At 36.9% G+C, this 23,463-nt stretch overlaps 1 protein-coding gene across 2 annotated transcripts in view; it reads left to right on the top strand.

Annotated features, from left to right (window-relative positions):
* wnd (wallenda) overlaps positions 1-23,463 on the top strand; it is a 314,722-nt gene that overhangs the window by 267,717 nt on the left and 23,542 nt on the right. For both annotated transcript variants that reach the window (XM_067147300.2, XM_067147299.2), the window contains exons 4-7: positions 2,892-3,083; positions 7,117-7,275; positions 11,217-11,484; positions 13,952-14,223. In XM_067147300.2, the coding sequence (XP_067003401.2) occupies positions 2,892-3,083; positions 7,117-7,275; positions 11,217-11,484; positions 13,952-14,223 (891 nt within the window). The remainder of the gene's footprint in view (positions 1-2,891; positions 3,084-7,116; positions 7,276-11,216; positions 11,485-13,951; positions 14,224-23,463) is intronic.

Here is a 23,463-nt window from a genome sequence, read left to right as displayed (position 1 = left end):
ATAATAATAATAATAATAATAATAATAATAATAATAATAATAATAATAATAATAATAATAATAATAAAAAAAGACATGGGCTCAGCTACTGTATGCAGATATTTTAATTTAATGCCATCTGGCTGTCTGCTCGTCAGTTTTGATGTTCTGCTTTACTCTAGGCCTGCTAGATAGCAGAGCAAACTGAATCTCTTTCGAGCATCTTTGGTCATTTTTAATGAATTTTTTGTCAGGTAAGTACCATATGTGTCACCCGAGATGTTTTACACACCAACATCATGCAAAATGGAGTGTCAAACGGACTTTTCTTTACCCTTCAACAATCCGACTACCTCTGCCAGGTTTGAACCCACTATCTTGGAATCTAGAGGTCAACACTCTACCACAGATCCACAGAGGCATCTCAATATAACTGATGTAGTTTATGGATAACTTACAGTGCATACAATATTAGATAAATGAAGTGCACATAAACAAAGCTCTTTCAATGTGTACAGTATACAGGGTGGTCAGAAATAATGTGAACCAGATATATGAGCATTAGAGTGATTGAAAAAGTAAAGTGATGTGCCGTGCCATTGTCAATTTATCAGCTGCGCAAGTTAGCCAATGGGATTATTTTGCTAGCAAATTCAAGTGGCCTTAGCAAGGCAATGTTCCTAAATCTGCACATGACTTAAAACTGGCTTAAGAGGACCAATCAAAGAAGAAAACTTCGCTGGGGGGCAATTTGAACATGGACTTCTGAATTGGCAGGATTGCATCATAGCAAGTATATTACACTGACAATGGCTGAAACCCACGACATGTTTGTGTTTATTGGGAATATTAATATGTGTGAGTGAGAGAGCAGAAACGTGGGAGTGAGAACACTGACTTTCCTTCTCACTTGGTGTTGTGTTGATGTACAGTCGGCCCAAAATATTTGTTATAACGGACATGTAACACTCCACAGATTTCCTTGACACAAAACATGTTCAGTTACTGGAATTCCCTTCCGGTTGTAAATTAGAGACATTATCACCTTCTATACTGCCAGGAAGACCTAACGTACACCACTCGCCACAGTTACAACACAACAAGAATTTTGAAAGCAGCACGCACAATTAGACAGCTGAGTATAAACTTATGCACTCATTTGTCCTTGTAGCAGAAGCTCTGGTTGAAAGGGCTATGCTACACCGGCTCATTCAAAGTGCGCTTGTGACCAGACATCTTCCTAGCTGGCCTGATCTCTAGATGTAGTGTTCTTCCTAGGTACATTTTTATCAGAAACAATTGAACCTATAGATGCAGTGTGTGTTTTAGTTACACAGGGTTTCAAAGAACTTGGAAATTTTATCTAACATTTCCCTTGATAAATAATTCTGGTCCCTAATTCCTCTTCCTGTAAATTAATATTTGTCCCAATTTGTCCTCTTGAATTCCAACTTTATCTTCATATTATGGTCCTCCCTACTTTTAAAAGCTCCACTCGAGCTTAGTTGTCTGCTAATGTCATTCCACACCAACTCTCTGCTGACAGCTCAGAACATAAAACTTAGTTGATAATACTGTAATTTTCTGATAAAATATTAAATGTGAAGAACATGCAATACCATGTGCTTATTCTTCCTTTGAACAATACATTGCAGTGAGTGAACTCAATTTGCATTACATTTGAACCTCTCAAACAAGGCGTCAAAAATAGAAAGATTGGAAATTAAAAAACACCAAATTATTTTGAATTAGTGGTTCCAGATATATAATTTCATTACTAATTTAAAATCCTCCTTACTTGAAACATCTGTAGCTGATTTCAGGCACGTGATTGAGCTTATTTCTTATACCAGTATATTTTAATTACCGTACTTTATATAATAATCGCTTTGTGTTGCATATTTCCAGGGTAATGAACTTTCATTGGTTGATATAATCATACTTTAAAATATACATGTTATAAGACACAAGAACCCACTTGGAATTAATCATTTCAGTAAATGTCTTCCATATCAATCAATGTCAATCATAAATTATTTCCATTTAGCATTGTCGCCCATGTGATATATTTCCTACCATTTATTTACATAGTCTTTCCTTAAATGATTTCAATGAATTTGGAAATTTTATCCACCATTTCCTGTGATAAATTATTGTAAACCTTAATTCCTCTTCCTGTAAATGAATATTTTCCCCAATTCGTCCTCTTGAGTTCCAACTTTAACTTCAAATCTTTTGTACCTTTAAAAGCTCCACTAAAGCTTATTAGTCTCCTATTGTCATTCCACATCATCTCTCTGCTGAAAGCTTGGAACATGCCGCTTAGTCGAGCAGCTCATCCCCTTACTCCAAAGTCTTCCCAGCCCGAATATTGCAACATTTTTATCAAAAATCTTCCAGATCAAATCATGCAGCTTTTCTTTGGATCATTTCTGATTCACATATAAAGCATTTCGGGTGTGGGTTCCATATACTGATTGGGGTCTTACCAAAAACTTACATGCCTTCTTCTTTACTTCCTTGCTATAATTCGTTAAAACCCTCATAACCATACTGATGTTGTTATTACTTAACATAACAGAAATATTTTGTGCCTGAGTGATCCATTTGTGTGGAATAAACAGTTTTTGTTGGTAGCAATAAATACCGGTATTTGTGAGTATTGTTAAAATTTTACATTGAGTAGTTCTGTTGCTGCTTGGTTGATTATGTACTATAAGTTATGTAGATTACGTTTACTTTGTTTCGTGTCTGGACAGTTTTGTTGGTAGGATACCTATCTGATTAGTAAAAAAATCTGTATTTTAAGACATAGCAGCTATTATTTTTCCTGTATGCCCAATGTTTAACAGATTATTACTACATTATTAAACTAATAAAATATCAATGTAACCGTGTTCTTTCATCTACAGAGGTGTGTGTACTCAGGCTCCCTGCTACTGTATTGTAATGGAGTATTGCCCGTATGGTCCTCTCTACAACCTACTCAAGGATGGAGAAGAAGTCCCACCTATCCGTCTCGTCAGCTGGTCTAAGCAGATTGCTTCAGGAATGCATTATCTGCACTCTCACAAGATCATCCACCGTGACCTCAAAAGTCCTAAGTATGTACAATCTCTATTTATTTCAGCCATGTGCAACAATTTCCTTAATAATAATAATAATAATAATAATAATAATAATAATAATAATAATAATAATAATAATAATAATAATAATAATAATAATAATGTTTTTTTTATCTAGTAACTACCTGTAAAGGAAGTCAAAGAAAACAAGACCATCTGAGGTTTTTTGGCATGCACTGCCTAAACCGTCAATGATGGACCCCAATTACAGTTTTTGGAGACACCGTATTGCTGGAATTTTGCACCGTAGGAAAAGTTTTACATGCTAGTAAATCTACTAGTAAGTGAACAGGAGGATAGTGTATTATTTGAGCACCTTCAAGTACCACCATACTGAACCAGGATTGAACCTGCCAACTTGAGCTCAGAAATTCAGTACTCTACTGGCTGAGATACTCAACCTAGCAGTTTTCTTAGTGTTGTCCACAACTCCTCATTGTTGTAGGATCAATTGGTTCACTTATTTGTGTTGTAGTTACTACACCAATGGTTAAAATGAGAATAAAAGGAAAAATTATATATCGTGTGCCCAAGGTTGCATGATGAAACCTTCGTGCATTTAATAGGTGTTGAAAGAGTACAGTAGAGTCTCATTAATCCGAACTAATTGGGACCAGAGTCTGTTCGGATTACGAAATTTTCGGATTAACCGGAAAATATTTTCCGATAATAATGTTATTGTTTCTACGTCCCGCTAACTACTTTTACGGTTTCCGGAGACGCCTAGGTGCCGGGATTTTCTCCTGCAGGAGTTCTTTTACATGCCAGTAAATCTACTTACACGAGGCTGACGTATTTGAGCACCTACAAATACCACCGGAATGAGCCAGGATCGAACCTGCCAAGTTGGGGTCAGAATGTCAGCGCCTCAACCGTCTGAGGAATATAGTTTCTACAGTATAGTACAGTACATACTGTAATTTTAAACATTCATTCTTTAGTAGTTATATTAATAACATACTGTATAAAATTACAGTAGGGTATTTAAGAACCCGTAGAGGAGAAAGCAATAGTGAAAATGACATTAGCGTGTGGATCAAAGCTGACTGTCATCAATTACAAAGAGACCAAGAAATTGTAGCTATGGTGGAGAAGGAATCTGGACTTGATGAGGAACAGAGTGACGACAAAGAAGACCACAATGAACAACTAGTGTCACATTCAGATGCCACGGCCGCCTTAGAACTTGTCGTCCGCTGCTACGCCGACTAATGTGATGTTTATGAGACGCTGGTTAAACACTACATCTTCGAGTAGGTTCCAGTCACTATGGCAAAAGAAACTAACAGACTTTGTAAAGATAAATGACCAGTGATTGATGGTTTATGATGTGTAATTGTTTACATTAACTTATTCTAGTAAAATATGACTAGTAAAATGCATCCATAATATCTTCTTTCATTTCAATAAGGAGAATTTTTAAAATTGAATATTTCAGTTCGGACTAACCGGACTTTCGGATTAACGGGGTTCGGATTAACGGGACTCTAGTGTATTTAAATATGGCTGTACTTATGTGTTAAAGAAGTCTTATTCAGGGGACTCTTAGATCTATTGGGATCAATACAAGTTGTTTTTAACAGGTTATTGCTAAATACAGTAATCAAGGTAATAAAATGGTATGGTAATTGTGAATGAAGAAGTGTCGCAATGCTGTATGTCGTCATCTACAAGGTCATCTTCATGACTCCACCAGTAACCAACTTGTAGTGTGCCAACAGCAGGCAGCAGTAAAAGATGGGAGTGGTGAATGTATGAGTATCGTATCACTGTATTGGCAGTATTTCATTGCGTAAAGCGAGCTAAGGAAATTCTTTCTATGCTGAAACCTCTCGGTATCATTGCATGATTTGTGTTATATACAATAGCATAGTTTAAACAAATGGGTGCAACTGTTGTTCGCATCAGGTTGGGCCGTCCTAGGTGTGTACGCAGAAAAGAAGTTGTGAATGCTGTTTGTGCAAAGATTCTGAATGAATGTCTCATGAAATGAATCCAGAATGTATCTCCATGAACTATGGCACGTATTTTGAAGGATGATTTATGTGTTGGTGCATATGAAAGATACACACAACATTTACTAGCTGAAAAATTGAAGGAGATACGCTGAGTTCGATCTCAGGCTTTCTTAACGATGTGTGGGGGGAGCCAGTATTGCAACATCCTATTCACAGATGAAAAATATCACTGTGGAAAGAGCCATTTAAGGATGAAAACGATTGTATGTAAGCGCAGTCCTCCAAGGAAGCAAGAGAGGAAGTCCCATGTGTGCAGCACAGACGTCACCCTGCTTCTGTCATGGTATGGTGGGCGGTTTCCTGACGGGGAGCATCGGAGGTGTATTTTTGTGAAGGTGAAGTAAAGACTTCTGCAGCTATTCACCAGACATTGTTGGAAAAGGTGATACCATTTATCAGTTAGAAGGTGTTTGAAGGGAAGTCATGGATTTTTCAGCAGGATAGCTGTCTTGCACACAAAGCAAAAATGACGCAGTTGTGGTTGGCAACCAATGCCACTGTAGCTGACTGGCCTAGTAGAAGTCCAGACCCCAGTCCATTGGATTATTCTCTGTGGTAGAAACTCGAGGTGATAGCACGTTAAAAACGGCTCCGCAATATCAAGATGTTGAAAAAATCAATCATATCAGCTGTCAAAAAATTCCACTGGACATGATTCATGCAGCTATTGATGAGTGGCCTCAATGTCTTCGCTGCTGTGTTGCCGCACATGGTGATCATTTCCAATAAGAGTATGTTCATTCTCTAGCATTTTTTGTGTTTTTTCAGAATATATGTATATTAATGGGTTTGCATAGTTTTATTTAGTAGTTATATGCATTGAAAGTACTGACAGAACTTATGGCAGTATTGTGTGCATTAATAAAATATCGTACATGTTTCGAGAATCTAAATCTAGGTGGACAAAGATCTTTAACAGTGATTTTCAGTGGTGTATTATATATAAGTCAATACGGACCAGAAAACAAACCATAATGGTTAAAATAATAAATAAGTGGTATGTTCTGTGCTGTCAGCAAGCAGATGCCATGGAATGACATCAGTAGATGAACAAGCTCGATTGGAGTTCTTTAAGAGTAGGAAAGATCATATAATATGAAAATAGTTAGAATTCAAGAGGACAAATTGGCAGCAAATATTCATTTATAGGAAGATGAATTAGGGATTGGAATAATTTACCAAAGATGATGTTCGATAAATTTCCAACTTCCTTGAAATTGTCCAAGAAAAGGCAAGGTAAACAGTTGATAGACTATCTGCGACCTGAGCAACAGCCCTAAATGCAGATCCGTGGTGACAAATTGAAGATTGAACATACTCATAGGGCCAGATGTCCAGCTCCAGGTTTAATTCCTGGCTGGGTCATAGAATGTTAATTGTAAATGGTTAATTCTCTTCACTTGAGAACTAGGTATTTGTACTGTCCTGAATATTCCTGCAACTCACACTCCATACATATCACAATCCTCCACCACACGAGCACCTAGTTTCCTATACATGGCAGGTGATGCTCACTCTCATCAGAGATCTGCCTTAAAATGGCTACTTCCAGCTCTAATAGCCATACTAAATGATTATCACACAACCAGATACCAAGGTGAAGATTGTTTATATGCTTTATTTACTTAATCCTAGAAACTGATCACTATCCTGCAAGTAGAAACAGTTTTATTTTTTCTAAATATCAGTGCAAGATTCTTTTAGCTGCTTAAGTTCTGATAGATTTTTCAAAAGCTGTTGAGGAGCAACTTTCAATACAAATACAATAAATGAGATGATTGGGACATTTTCAATTTTCTGCATATGTTTATTAATATGTTATCTTTTTTCCATGGATGTATGTAAGATGGTTTCATTGTTTGTTCTATCTATACTAAATATAGTCACGGATTTTGCTTATTTGCTTTGGAGTGGTCAGTTATTAAGCCATGTTGGTGATAACAACCACCATTCTTGCATAAATGGTTCTATTTTGTTCTTTATTGTTCCAGTGTTCTTATTGGCCGAGGAGAAATTGTAAAAATCAGTGATTTTGGAACAAGTCGAGAGTGGAATGAGATCAGCACTAAAATGAGTTTTGCTGGGACTGTGGCGTGGATGGCCCCTGAAGTTATACGGAACGAACCTTGTTCAGAGAAAGTCGACATATGGTGAGTAGTATGCATTTCTTTCCATTTGTATCAATGGTTAGAGGAATTGAAAGGCTATAATTATTATATATTCATTTATAGGAAGAGGAGTTACGGACTGGAATAATTTGCCAAGGGAGTTGTTCAATCATCATCATCATCATCATCATCATCATCATCTGCAGATTCCACCAGTTGGAGGGTCTGCTTAGAGTTGTTCAATAAATATCTCAATTCTTTGAAATAGTTTAAAAATAGACTAGGTGAACAGCTGATAGGGAATCTGCCACCTGGGCGACTGCCCTAAATGCAGATTAGTTTTGATTGATTGATGATTGATTATATACCGGTATTAGAATATATTATAATATTATAATTATGGTTGTTATTTCTTATTAATCTTTCCCTTGGGCTAATGACCTTCAAGATACAGTATTCCCTTTGAAAAAGGCTAAAAATAACAATAATAATTGAAAAAGATTTAATAATAATAATAATAATAATAATAATAATAATAATAATAATAATAATAATAATAATAATAATAATAATAATAATAATAATAATAAATTATTATTAAGCTAGTAGTTTTATGTGACTTTTGATATCAGTATATCAAAGTCATAGGCATGGAAACTCCATTTTTAGTGTATGTGAAATCTTAATCACAGAATTATGTTTTTCATTTCAAAACTCCCCCCCACCACTATTTTAGTCTTCATCATCTTAATTCACTCTTATGAGAAGTACGGTATGCATATCATTATACAGTTTGCAAATATTTCTTTTTGCATATTTGATATGCATGGACATGCAGTAAGTGATGATTTGCCTAATCTGAAGTGACTTAATGAACCCCAAACCAAATCTGTCCTGCTTAGACAAATTTAAGCACTTTCAATCAAATCAGTCAATCATTAATCATTTATCCAACATTTCCCTTTATAAATTATCCCATTCCCTAATTCCCCTTCCTATAAATGAGTATTTGCCTGCTTTATCTTCATATTATTATCTTTTCTACGTTTATGAGCTCCATTCAAGCTTATTCATCTACTAATGTCATTCCATACCATTTCTCCATCGACAGCTCGGAACTTCCTGCTTAGTCGATCAGCCCGTCTCCTTACTCCCAAGTCTTCCCAGTCCAAAGTTTGTCAGAAATCACCCAGAACAAATTGTGCTGCTTTCCTTTGGATCTCTTCCAGTTCTCTTATAAAGTAATCTTGGTGTGTGTCCTATACACTGGAACCAGACTCTAATTGGTGTCCTACCAGAGACCTATATGCCCCTTCCAGATTAGAAAAATAAATGCTTTTCTTTAAATTGAACACTTGTAGCTTTGTTGTAATATTATGTTCAGAGAAATCATAGCACTGGAGGAGATATATTAGGGCTTTGTTATAAAATTTCATGAAACTTCCCTCCAATTTTCTCCTTTCTAGATCACTTATTAAATTTTATTATTGAAAAATAAACTACCACAACAGATATGGTAGGACACGTCATTTGTCTGAAATACACGACAAGTGGATCAGATAATACATTACCTATTCAGTTTCTCTGAGTTATGTTTTTCAGAAATTTAGCCACCCATTTAACCATTCTTTTTTGTCTAGTCCAATTTCAGGCAAAAATGATAGGTCTTGTATCTATTGATGTCCTTAATTTTTAGTAATAAAATTTAAAAAATTGATTTAGAAAGAAATTCTTTTTTTTAAATGTTATTTGTTTGGGGCATCGACCTATAGAGATCACATAAAATCAGTTTCATGATCCGTATCGCACTTCAATAGATTTACAATTAAGTATTTATTATTTTCCACCTAGTTGATACAATGATTGCTTAAGGCAATTTAATGGTTAACAGTGGTACAGTACATGTTTCGTGGAATTTTACAATGAAGCTATAAAATATCTCCTACAGTCTTATGATTTCTCTGAAGACTATACAGAGTGTAACTAAATATGTGGGAAAGCTCCGGGGATTCTACAGAGGACCTGTCAACAAGCAGAACATGTCCTGTAAACATATGGTTTATTTGCTTTCGTTTCCGTGTCAGGTATTGTTTGTGGTGTACATAACACAGACCACTTCACTATGCAGGTTGGTAATTTGTGTTGATAAAGTGTAATTTACTACTTACAGGTCTCTAGACAAGGTTCTCAAAATGGCTATCACATGCTGCAATGCAAGCATCCATACGCCGCATCATTGACTGTCTCACACGTTCCCATATTCCAGGCATTTTTTTGTATCTTCTGACACCCCTGCTCTATTCGCTGATGCAGCATTTCAATGTTATGAATAGGTGGGGCATACACAATGGGCTTCAGATGACCCCATAAGTAGAAATCTAATGGATTGAGATCGGGAGAACGAGCAGGCCAAAGTGCCTGTAACACAGAAACGAAAGCAAATAAACCATATGTTTACAGGGCATGTTCTGCTTGTTGTCAGGTTCTCTATCGAATCCTCGGAGCTTTCCCACATATTTAGTTACAACTTGTGTATTGCAGCATAGCTACAAGTGTTCAATTTGAAGAAAAGCATTAATTTTTCATGTCTAGAAGGTGCAGTCGATTGTTATCAGTTAACTGAAAAGATTTATAAAGAGCTCTGTGAGAAGTTCTGCATTTTTTAAATATCCCTTCGGACACCCTGGTGTACTATATAAACTTATGGAACATGAAAAATTGGTGTGGTTTGTGCTTAGTGTTCTTGGTTCAGATGTGTTCTTCATTGAACATATTGTATATTCCTTGATGACAAACAAGTGGACTGATATGAGAAATAGATACAGTATTCATTGTATGTAAAGAAAATTCTGTGTCAAATAACAAATAATACCTGGAACATAGAAGGTACCAGTACGATAATTTAATCCTGTTCTCAAATCAGCTGTGTCCATTATTTTCATAGAGTGTCTTATATTATCAGTGACATGTCCCTTAATTTGTTAGGTAAAAAGTGGCAACCCTACTATGAAAAATCACTTTCAGTAATGCTCAATTTATTTAACATCAAATCTGAAGAAAAATAAATTATTTTTCAGCTTCCTCCTACTGCCATTTCTTGATGGATGCAGTACTTTTGCATCTGTCTCTTGGCTCAGGTCAGAGCAAAATATAGCTTCCACCAAAGTCCCGGTCTCATCTATGACTGTGACAGTATGGAAGCTGCTGGGATATGACTGATTCTGAGTAATGACATTCGGAGCATAACCAGTGCGTCTGATCGTTATGAAAGATGTTGCTGATAGGGTCAGTTGTGCTGCAGTAGCACTTTCTGGCTTAGTGGCCTAGTATGCCTCATTTTGGCACCACCATAATTTTTTTTTGCAGTTTCCCTGTAACTGCATAACTTTTGGAGGTGCGCTATTTAAGCCTCTGGGCTGATGACCTTACAGACAGACTAGATTGAAGGCTTGCTTGATACATTTTGTATTTGTAGATGTCCATTTATTTTGAGAAATCTGACGATGTTTATAATTTCCTAACTAATTTACTTCCCAATTTAATTTCAAGAGGTAGTATTTTCAAGCAAGTTCTCATACATTAGCATTTGGTGTTGTAGAATTCCTAACAATATTCAGAAAAACTATACAGGGTATGTGGAGGAGAAGAAGAAGAAATTCTGAGATTGGTGAACAAAGAGCAAATACATAAATGATAATGTGCAATGTAGGTAATACAGATTTTATCTTTATCATTTGTTATGTATGTCCTGGTTTCGACTCTATTACTCACTCTATGTGCAATAACTTTGCAAGCTTCCTGTTTCCATATGATTTCAATATTGCTGCATAATGTAAAGTAGTGTTTCTCCAGTGTATGGAACATTCAGCATGTGCAAGTTATCACTGTTATCAGCTAGGTAGACTGCTAGTTGGAAAACCTAATACAATTCTCATCTCTCTCATAGTTGTGTAATGTATATGGTATTGTTTGTGTTCCACTAGGTCGTATGGCATTCTGTTATGGGAACTTCTCACCTGTGAAACTCCGTATAAAGATGTGGACTCGTCTGCTATAATGTTTGGTGTTGGGAATTATACTCTTCATCTACCCATCCCTTCAACTTGTCCTGAAGGTTTCCGTTTGTTGGTCAAGCAGTGCTGGAGTGAGAAACCTCGCAACCGGCCATCTTTCAAGAACATCCTGATGCACCTAGATATTGCTGCAGTTGAAGTACTTTGCACTCCAGCTGATGAATACCTCAGAACACAGGTCTGTAATATTCTTATGTTCATTCAAGCTGCCCATAATTTATATATATCTAAGACTGTAGCATAATTAATCATAGTTGTCACTGTTAGGATAGAGAAAGGATTAATTTTAATATTATTTACAGTAAAATCTCGTTAAGATATTTTTGCAGGGGACAACAAAAAGAATGAGTTAAGCGAGAAAACGTACTACTGAATATACGAATAAAAACTATCCAACAGGGATGTGGAAACACTAAATACAACTTTTTCCTACATGAGGGCATTTTACGTTGTGTATCCATGTGTATAGTGTAAACTAAATCTACTATTTCTAAAGATGAGAGGAAAGTATTAAAAGGTATGAAAAACACGAGACAACAAATATGAAAAACTTTCCTTCTGGGGTTTGTAAAATAACAATTGCACTGAAAGTTGTGAAGAACACCAAACAACAAATCTGAAAACACATGCACAGGAGCCAATTAAAAAACAAAATATTATTGCAGATCAGACTCTTTCTAAAACAAATGTTAGTAGACACCTTTTATTTCGGAGCAGTGGGTTATTAAACATTATTTTCTGGTCGCACTCTTTAACAGTGAATTGGAGGTTAAACTGGGCCATGTGCGACTGGTAGGAATGACTGGCCATCATTTTGAATAAACTTCAACCAACTTGAATGATCGAGTCGTAACTCGAAGGTGCGAGTTGAACATTTGTGACCTGTGCACACTTCAAGATGCAGATGCCAGTCCACTTTCTGACAGATTTTAATTTGTCTTCATTAGTAAGGAATTTCAAGACTTTCTCCGTATCCATAACTAGGCTATCATCAGACAAATATGCATCAAGCCAGACAATTTCACACGATTATGTTCCTAATCCAGATATAGGTTACCGTATCATATGACAAATATTTGCTACATTGTACTGTACCACACAAAGATCTCCAAAGTTAAGCAACATTGGGCGTGGTCAGGAGTTGGATGGGTTGCCACGCGTTGTTGGTGGGGGGTAAGGGAGTGGAGGAGCGGAAAGGAACTGGCCACCCTACCGCACGTAAACTCCGGCTCAGGAACACCTCTGCGGAGGTTTGGACCTGCCTTCGGGCAGAATAATCCTTACCTTACTGTACCACACAACAACACAAAATAAATTTCTAACTTCCGAACAGAATGCAAAATACAAACACAAATAGGCTCACTGTGTTATTCAGCAATCTCACTGCTAACTGGCAAGCAAAACTGAACATTCCTGAGGCTAAAGGCTTGCTTCCCAAAGGTGCAAGTTATCCTGTGAAGTTCAGGAATTCAAGGCCTTCTGCTGTAATCACGCAACTGTGGTGACGGCTCTTACCCGAGTTGGAAATCACGTTTCTTCCACAAGGGATGACAAGTAACATTTTCAGGGCTAAGAAAAATGTGATCATACTCGTACTAAGCGGTAATTGCAAAAATTCATGATGTGATAGGTATGTTTATACGTTCCTAATCCAGATATAGGCTGCCGTATCACACGACAAACATTTGCTATACTTCACTGTACCACTCAATACGAAATAAATTTCTAACTTCTGAATGGAATACGAAATACAAGCTGTAGGCTCAGTCTCGCTACTAACCGGCAAGCAAAACTGAACATTCCTGAGGCTAACAGCTTACTCTCCGAAGGTGCAACTTACCCTTTGAAGTTCAGGAATCTAAGGCCTTTTTCTGTAATCACGCATAAATCCAATGTAATGTTGTGCAACACAGGGTAAGATTCCATAACAACACACCTTGTTACTCGAGTTTTAGAGATTGTTCTGTTCATTTGTACATAGGTTATTGGGGACTCGAGAAGATATTAGAAAGCATTTTGTGTCATACTTTTCTAGAAGCCTGGTCAGGCAAGTTATATAAAGAAACAGTCTTGGGAATACAGCTAGCGAGTTGTTGCTAGTGAAAGTCGTTAATCAAGTGTGTGAACTCATGTTGTGATTTTGTTGTGTTGGTAGTTAGTTGACATGCTAATTTGGCATTCTTCTTCTTCTTCTTCTTCTTCTTCTTTGATTCAGTCGAGTTCAGGATGGTGGTTCATTAATAATGTGTGTGTATAATTTGTAAATAAAACAGTGTACACAATTGACAGTATCTCCTATGTGTGTCTTTGTGAATACGATAGTACACATTGAGCATATGACCGGAAGTCCATTGGTACAAAGTGTTAATGCGACAGAATGTCAACGACAAAATGTCCGTGGTGTAAGATTTTGGGTACAAAAAGTTCTAAAACCATTATGTTTACCCTAGTGTATGTTCCTTTTAATGTTTTTTTTAAATTCTGTATATACGGTAGCTTGATTTTTCACTTATTTGTTCATTTCCATTACTTAAATCAAATAAAGTGACTTTTTCAAATCATGTTTTGTGGAAACTGAAGATTGGTCTCATAGCAGTTCTCACAATGAGTACTGGTAAATTCAGAAATTTCCTGCTTGTTTACAGAAAACCTGGAAGGAGGAAATACGAGGGGTCATGAGTGCGATGCAGTCGGACAGCAACCACATGTCAAAATATGAACCTGATGACCTTGTGAAGAAACGTAATGTGGAATTGCAACATGCTCAGGATATTCGTGAACACTACGAGCGCAAACTGGAACGAGTAAATGACATGTACATGGAGATGATTGCCAGGTACTTACAGGTGGATCAGCAGAAACAAGAACTGAAGATGAAACTGAAGCAGATTGAAGTGTGGGAGCAGGAACTGCGGAAGTAAGTACACGTGTGGGTCCTGTGCGAAAGAAATCTTTATTATATTGTATTAACTTCCTTACAATTGTGCTGTCAAGTTTTCATTTCTCATTTCTTGTCTATATAACTCATATATTCCTTTATATATTATTACTAACTGGAGTACCCAGTTTTACTCAGGCACTTTCTTTAAATGTTTAATTTTAAGATTTTTAAGTTTTAGTTTGAGATTATAATTTTGCATTAAACCATTTCCTTCCGGCAGCCCAGACTGTCAGGGAAGTAGCTGTCTTTTCAAACAAATTACGAAAGTAAGTTATAACTATATGTATTTACGCCTCACGCAATAGATACAGTATGATGTACGCGATTTCAAATGTCACTGGGACTGTCACCAATCAGGTTAGGGACCCTAAAAACTGTGAACTCAACACAAATATCAGTTATTTTGGACATATTCCTGTTCACCCCTTCTCAACTCCCATGCCGATGTAGACTGAACATGCACTTAAACAGCATCCAGAGTATCCCAATTAAAGCCATGCATTCAACATCAATATTAGTCATTTTCACTTATTTGTACATATCAACCCCTCTGCTAGGGGTGTTAGTTGGGTCTTACTCCCACAGTATTTTTCCAGATAGTACAGTAAGTCATGTGTGTACCAAGTTTGGTTGAGAACTATGCTGGAACATACACACATACATTCATAATCTTGATCATTTTGGACATTTCCTTTTTTCACCCCTTCTCATGCCGATGGGGCTAATCTTAGACTTAATCAGCATCTGGAGTGTCACTATTCATCTCAGCAACCCAGATAATTATGGATCAGACATTAACATGGATCGTTTTTGATTATTTTTATGTCATTTTCCCTCAGCCCTGCTCCAAGAGACCCCTCAGTATGATTTTCCAGAGAGTAAGTCACATATATACCAAGTTCAGTTAAGAGGTACATTAAAACATACACACATACATGCATCTATAATCTTGGTCATTTTGGATATTCTCCTTACAACACTTCTCAACCTCCATTTTGACTGGGGCTGAACTATGACTTAAAAGGCATCCAGAGTGTTACGGTTCATTACACGGATATCAGTCATTTTCGATTATGTTTATATTTCATCCCCTCCCCTAGGAGTGTCTTACCCCCACAGTAACTTTTCCAGATAGAATAAAGGGTACTAGGAAAGTTTTGCAATATGCAAAAACAGTCGGCTGGACACCCCTGTTATGGGGAGGGGTGAAAACCGGTCTAGAAGACAGCAAGGCGCGATCTTCACACCAGTTGTTACCAAGCAGTGGGATTGAAAGCAAGTTAAGATGTCAGTGTGATCTAAAGGTGAATATCGCGAAAATTATCCACTACAATTTTGCTCATGGATTAACTGTTGATCAGTGCCTGGAGGAAATGACTCCTGTGCTGGGAAAAGACTGTCCACATCGGACAACAATTTTCCCTGGTACAAAGAGTCCCAGAGGGGAAATTTTGGGGTTGAAGACGATCCTCGTTCTGGGCGACCGTCTGCATCAGTGACTGAGGAAAACATTGAAGCTGTGAGGAAAATGTTGCAGCAAGAGAGGCAGTTGACATATCGGCAGGTAGAAGAGACCTTCCACATCCCTGCACCAGCTATTCATTCAGTTCTACACGACCATCTCCATGTTAGAAAGGTTTGTTCCCTTTGGTTGCCCCATTCACTTTCAGAGGAACAAAGGGCACATCGAGTGAAATGATGCCGAGAAATGATAAAACAGTTTGAAAATGGGACTTCGCATAACATCAATAGCATCATTACAGGTGACGAAACTTGGCTTTATTATTACGATGTCCCACCAAAATCCTAGAACAAGGTGTGGCTGTTTGAAGATGAGAGTACTCCTGTGACTGCTTAAAAGTCAAGGTCAGTGAAGAAAAGGATGATTGCAGTATTCTTCACTAAACGGTGCATCCTGATGCGGGTTTGCTAGAAACACAAAGGACAGTTACTGTGAAGTGGTACAGTGAGACTTGTCTGGCTCAGGTCATCCAGGCTCTCAAGCAGCTTCGTCCAAGGTCACGGCTCAACACTTGGCTCTTGCATCACGACAATGCTCCAGCACATTGTGCTAATGTAACAATGGATTTTCTTGCCAGATCAAGGTTGACTGTACTTGATCACCCTTCATACAGTCCTGATCTTGCCCCATGTGACTTCACACTCTTCCCAGAAGTGAAGATGAAGCTAAAAGGGTGGCGTTTTGCATCTGATAAGGAGCTTCTGGCAGCATGGCATCAAGAGTGTGAAAATGTAACCAAAGAAAAGTGGCAGAGTTGATTCATTGACTGGATTCGACGTATGGAGAAGTGTATTGAGTGTGGTGGAAATTATTTTGAAAACGTCTAAAGCATTCACTCACATTGCAAAACTTTCCTAGTGCCCTTTGTGAGTCATATATTTCCTAAGTTTGGTTGAGAGCTATGCTGGAACATACAACATTCATCCGTAATCTCGGTAAGTTTGGACATTTTCTTTTTCACCCCATCTAATCTCCATTCCGATTGGGTTGAATTTTGACTTACACAGCATCGAGAGTGTCACATTCCATATTAGCAACCCCTGAAACTATGGATTCGATGCTAATATCAGTCGTTTTCGATTATTGTTATATTTCAACCCCTCCCGTAGGGCTAGGGGTGTCTTGCCTACACATTTTTTTTTTCCAGATAGTAAGTCATATTTGTACCAAGTTTCATTGAGAGCTATGCTGGAATACGTACATCCATAATCTCGGTCATATTTGAACATTTTCTTATTATCTGCTATCCTAATGGGGCTGAACTTTGAATTAAACGGCATCCAGTGTGTCACTGTTTATGCCAGCGACCCCGAAAACTATGAATTTGACACCATTTTCGATTATCTTTATATGCCACCACCTCCCACTCCCACCCCTTGGGGTGCTAGGGATGGCTTACCCCCACAGCAAGATAGTAAGCCATGAGTGTGCTGAGTTTGGTAGAAATTTCCCCAGTGGTTCAGGAGGTGATATGGAAAGGTACTTCATAAAACATGCCGGTGTGTTCCCATCCTCCTATATATAGCATTTCTTACCGGACTATCATGATTCAAGTCTGTGAAATTAAATTTCTTAGAACTGCCCTCCAAAAGACACGACTTGATCATGTGAAAAATGATGAGATCCGATCTAACTTATTGTAGGTCTAACTGAATCGATGGAGGAAAGACTTAGGTCATCTAGACTTAAATGGTTTGGACATGTTAAATGAATGAATAGCACAAGGTTACCATGTGCTTATTTGGAAAAGAGAATAACAAGTAGAAGACCAGCTGGAAGACCAAGAAGAAGATGGATGGACCAACTGAGGGAAGACATGGAGAGAAAAGGATTGAATTGGAAATCTGTCGTGGACAACAAAATCTTTTTGAATAGGCAACTTTGCAAGATGCTCGTTTTCAAACACCCTACCCGGCTTGCTGGAAAGGTAAACTGATGATGGTGATGAGTATCATGATACAGAGTTTAGTTGCTGTAGCCTAGCGACAAGCTATCCATCAAGGTTGATCCAATTTTGGTGCGGCTTTGGAATGAAATTAATTACACAAAATTAGTCATCAAAACAAAACTACCTATCAGATTTCATTCAGACCACTTCCTAAACCCTCCCAGGAGTAATAAGAACAAATAGTGAAATTTTCAGCGAAATCGGTCCAGTAGTTTTTGAGTCTATTAATTTCAAACATACCAACATCCACTTTTATATATATAGATTAATAATTATAACAAGATTAATAATTATAACAATCATCTCTTGCTCTTTAATCATGAAATTACCAGCGTATTGGTAAGACTGTTCATTTCACAATTGAAAAACCTAAGGAACTTGAATAATTCAATATTCGCAAGTGATGAAATTAAAGTATGGTTCCCTTCACAGAACTTAATTTTTTAAATGACAATAATAATTCCTTTTATCCAGATGCTTTTCCATATTTATTTTTTCATTTACTTTCTTGTAAAAGGCATCTTTGAACTTCAAAATTTCGCTTTATTTTCTTGACATGGCATAAGCCCAAAAGCCTATATAATGTCTTCAAAATCATTGTATCTGATTCTCATTCCTTCATTTTCTTCTCTTTGTCACTTTGTCACCACCATGGTCTTGTTTTTCTCCTCTCTCATATTCATTATCCATTCTTCAATCTCCCCATATGCAAGCCATGGGCATGGTTAGAGGGGTGACAGAAGGGACGTGTCCTATCCAATAATTTTCTGTGTCATATCTCAGGTCAGTTTTTTATTTCTTCTGCAGTGCTACATGTTGTTAGGATGAATCACAGTAACGAAACATGCAGTGGAACAGATCTACCAGCACTTCATCATAAGACTTACAGGATCTTAACCTGCTCATGCATGTGAATCTGTGGAAGACCCATAGATGAAAATACTATGAGATGATAGACACAGCGTTGTAACCGTCCAGGCTTCTCCAGCCCTACTAATTTAATATAATATCGTTTTACGCGATATCATTTGATATCAAGTTCATCCGCCATCAGCAATTATTCGTAATAACATATTTATTCTACGTCAAGCATTTGTAAATAAGGTTTTTGCAATCATATTGTATATATTATAACATCATTTATTATTTATTATTATATTATGAAAGATAGGAATTTATTATGTATTGGATTTGGTTAATATGTTGAAATATAGTTGTTGTCATTTCATCTCATATTTGTGTACACGGAGAAGGTTATTCTTATAGCGTGGAAAATTACATGACTCATGGGTTTAACTCTTGAGCACCAAGAAGTAAACAGCGACCCGCGCGCGAGGCTTGCAAGCTGGTCAGCTACATCATCGCCACGCCTACTGGACTTGTCAAGAAAGAAGAGAAGGGGAGTTGATAATTCGATCTATCGAATCAGATACTTCGTTGTATATGAGTTTTGAGATTGAACTGTTACCAAGAGTGTGGGTGAGCCCGGATATATAGAGATGCTCACCACAAGAACGGGACCTGACCCTAAGATCAACCTAACTAACTACCACTTCTGCTGTGATCCTAACTACTATTAAAACTACTGTGAACATCTACTGTGAACGATGTTATTGATTTTGAGACGGTATGTGCTCGCTTTGATACAGTACTTAGTTGCGGTTGTTTTATCGGATCTGCGTGAAACGAAACAAGCTTACGGCTTGTGTTATATTCAGTAAATCTTCTGGACGAAGAACTATGTTTAGTTCAAGTCTACGGAATTTGGTACAAGTCTGTACCGTATAAATAGTATAGCTCAGTTGGATTGAGATTTCTACTAATATGGAAAAATTCATATCTCTGAATTTTCTCCTCATACGATCAACTCTGATCAGTTTTTACAAGTATAGGGCCAATGTCTAATTTAATGACTAGGCAATTAGGGTGTGTTAGTCCAGATAGCCCATACTACATCAGAGAAGGAAGGAAGGATGCCCATGGAGCAAAATCTACATCGAGAAGAAGAGAATGAGTAACCACGGAAACCAGATGACTTCAACGAAAGCTGCAATTGGTGAGCTTCAATTAGATAAAGCAAGCAATTAGTAAATTCAGTAAAGTAAATTCTAAATTCCTCCACGCTTTAAGGAACTTTTCTGATTCATCTCATTTTTTTGTATAATAAATTCATTTGTATTTTATATTGCGTTAATTTTCTTTCTTAAGCGATACTTAATGGTTAGTTATTTAAAATCCTACCCCTGTGATTTAAGTATAAGTCTCTATGCTAGTAAATATAAATTTTGGTTTACAGTTTTGTTTAAAACTGTAATCCTGGCGCCCAAACATCACATAGAGAAATGGGAAACCATGGAATGTTAATTGTTTCTATTTGCGTGGCAATTTGCGGGCAAGCCACAAATAGTTTATTTGATATTCATGTGTCCCAAGGTATTAACTTTCATCTCCCCAAGTGTCTTGATGAGGAGAGTGAACAGTTACAGCGTGTCCTATCCAATAATTTTCTGTGTCATATCTCAGGTCAGTTTTTAATTTCTTTTGCAATGCTACATGTTGTTAGGATGAATCACAGTAATGAAACATGCAGTGGAACAGATCTACCAGCACTTCATCATAAGACTTACCGGATCTTAACCTGCTCATGCATGTGAATCTGTGGAAGACCCATAGATGAAAATACTATGAGATGATAGACACAGCTCTTGTGGGATTAATAAAGAGATTCGATCAGCTAGGAAATAAACTAGTCTTAAGGATGGAAAATGTATAACTAATAATGAGAGAACTGTATGATCTCAGGTTACTACCCATCATCATTAGAATTAGACTTGAAATAATTTCTGAATAATAAATAGGATAAAGGCAGATAAGAGTATGCACTTAGTAGTTTATTGCCCATAAACAACATACTGTACTTTTATAAATATTTGGAATATTCTTGTGGTAAGTTATTCCACATTTATTTAGAAACAATACACTACTACAAATAATTTGCACACATATATTACACAAGAAATAACATTGAAATGAAAAAAACAAAACAAAAAACAATAATGCGTATGACATTATGTCCAAGAGTATACACAGTGTGCAGCAAAGAGTATACATTAACAAAGATCACACACAAATTAGCCAATTCATTCATAAGATGACACCACCTTGGGAAGTTTGTGTGGAACTGTAGAAATTTATGTTTTGTCACAGTTGAATATTCTGTGAACTGTGAAAGTTGTCAGATACTTCTCGAGTTTCCTAAATCAAGAGGATGAATGTGAAAAGTCTAGTTTTCAAGGGTATACCTCCATTTTGTAATCAGTTCCAGAGGGATGTTATCATGACCAGGAGCCTTTCTTTTCATTCATTCATTTATTTAGCTTCCATAGACTGTACAATTACGTATTTTGAAATATGCCAGCAGTATAGGAGTTGTCAAGTGATTTCTTACTAATAACATTTTGAAAAAGGATAAAAAGAAAAGAAAAAAAACAGAAACACCAAATACCTCAATGTTAGGACAGCACATCTTAATTTTTTAAAATAATAATAAATAATATTAATAACCAATATTTACAAGACAAAATAAAAATATAAATCTATGAGTGTGGTGTTTATAATACATAATCAATGTGACATTAACTTATTTTTAAGGCTATACACTACATATTAAGAACATTTACAAGTTAATAAGTAATAGCATCATTACCAGCACTTCATAATGTATTCTTCTGTACTATAGAAGCAGCTACTCAGCAGGAGATTTTTTTAAAGCTGTGGTAAATGAACTGACAGGACTAATATCTTTAATCTTATTTGGAAGCTTATTATACAATCTGATTCCAACAGAGTCTACATGTCTCAGGGCAATGGTTTTACTCTTGTGCTCGATAAAAATATTATTTCTTGTTCATGTCTGGTAATAGTGATTGTCAAAATTATTTCTGCAGTGATCAATATATATTGTTTTTTTCATGTGTTAAACTGGTTCCTTAAATTTCTTTTTTTGTTGTTAGAAAAGTATTTTTTGCATGTGGCATTTAGGATGTTCTCCACAACAATTAATAACGAACAATACCAGTGCTTCAAGTTGCTACTAAACTCCGCTCTCATCCTTTCCCCAACAAACAACTGTCCTAGTAATATTTTGTCATAACTGTTGTTTGGGGTCATCAGTCTAGAGATTGGTTTGATGCAGCTCTTCAGGCTACCCTGTCCTAGAATAACCTTTTCATTTCTATATACTGTAATTACTAAAAGGGACTGTCTGGCCGAGGCGGTAAAGGTGTGCTCGGTTCGGCTGGAAGGACGTGGGTTCAAATCCCCGTCAGGAAGTCGGAAATTTAAGAAACAATATTTCCACTACCGGAGGTGCACGTGGGCCTGAGGTTCACTCAGCCTACACCAAAAATGAGTACCAGGTTAATTCCTGGGGGCAAAGGCGGCCGGGCGTAGAGCCAACTACTCTACCCCGTCAAGTGCCGAGGTTACGTATAGTGGAAGCTTTTACCTTCCATTCCTCCAGGGGCCTTCATGGCCTACACGGATATAACTTTGCTTTGCTTTTTTGTAATTACTAAATCTACTGTAATCTTTTTGTCATATACATGCCTTGGTCTACCCCTATTGTTCTCACCCTGGACACTTCCCTCAAAACCTCTCTCTTCTTCTGGACAAATTATTGTTCTTCTCTCAGCAGTTCAATTCAGGACCTTCATTTATAATCCGATCCACCCATTTCACCTTCAGTATTCTTCTGTAAAGCGAGCAAGTGGTTGTGGGGTTTGAGTCACGTAGCTATCAGCCTGAATTCAGGAGATAGTGGGTTCGAACCTCACTGTCAGCAGCCCTGAAGATAGTTTTCTGTGGTTTCACATTGTCACGCTAGGCAAATGCTGTGGCTGTACCTTAATTAAGGCTACACTAACTTCCTTCCCACTCCTAGCCCTTTCCTATCCCATCATCGCCTTAAGACCTATCTACGTCAGTGCAACCTGCAAATTGTAACACCACATTTCAAAAACTTCTATTTGTTTTCTTCTTACAATGCCATGCTTCACACAGAAGTCTTCAAAAACAGCTTTCTGTATGTCTATGTTCGAAGCGTGCAAATTTCTTTTCTTAAAAAAAGTCCTACCTTGCTTGTGTTAATCTATGTTGTATGTCCTCTTTACCTCTGTCATCATTAATTATTCTGCCACTCAAGTAACAATATCCATTTACTTCCTTTCCTAATCTGTTATTTCCTTTAACACCTGACTTTATTTGACTTCATTCCATTACTTTTGTTTTGAATTTATTTATTTTCACCTTGTACTTCTTCTCCAAGGTTGCAGTCAAACCATTGAGCAGATAGAATAACAATATTATTATTGTTGTTCTTATATTTTTTACTGGGATCCTAAACCCAAACTGCCTTCTATCAAACCAGTTAGTAATTTTGCAAACATGTCTGATATTATCAGAAAGAATGTTTTCCCAGAGCTTACAAATAACACATGTGAAGCTGACTGGCCTATAATTATCTGATTTGTGTTTATCGCCCTTTCCTTTGTGCACTGAGGCTATTATAGTAACTCTTCATTCCTTTGGTATAGCTTCTTCATGTAACAGTTATCAAATAATTATTTCAGATATGGCACTACATCCCCCAGAAATCTTGTCAATCCCAATTGCTTTTCTAGCCTTCAACTTTAATAAATGTCTTTATTGTCATAGGTAAATTTCAGTACTTTGTCAGTATTAGTCA

The sequence above is a fragment of the Anabrus simplex genome, chromosome 5, assembly GCF_040414725.1.
Source record: "Anabrus simplex isolate iqAnaSimp1 chromosome 5, ASM4041472v1, whole genome shotgun sequence".
Taxonomy (NCBI): Eukaryota; Metazoa; Arthropoda; class Insecta; order Orthoptera; family Tettigoniidae; genus Anabrus; species Anabrus simplex.
This window is presented reverse-complemented; position numbering and strand designations above follow the sequence as displayed.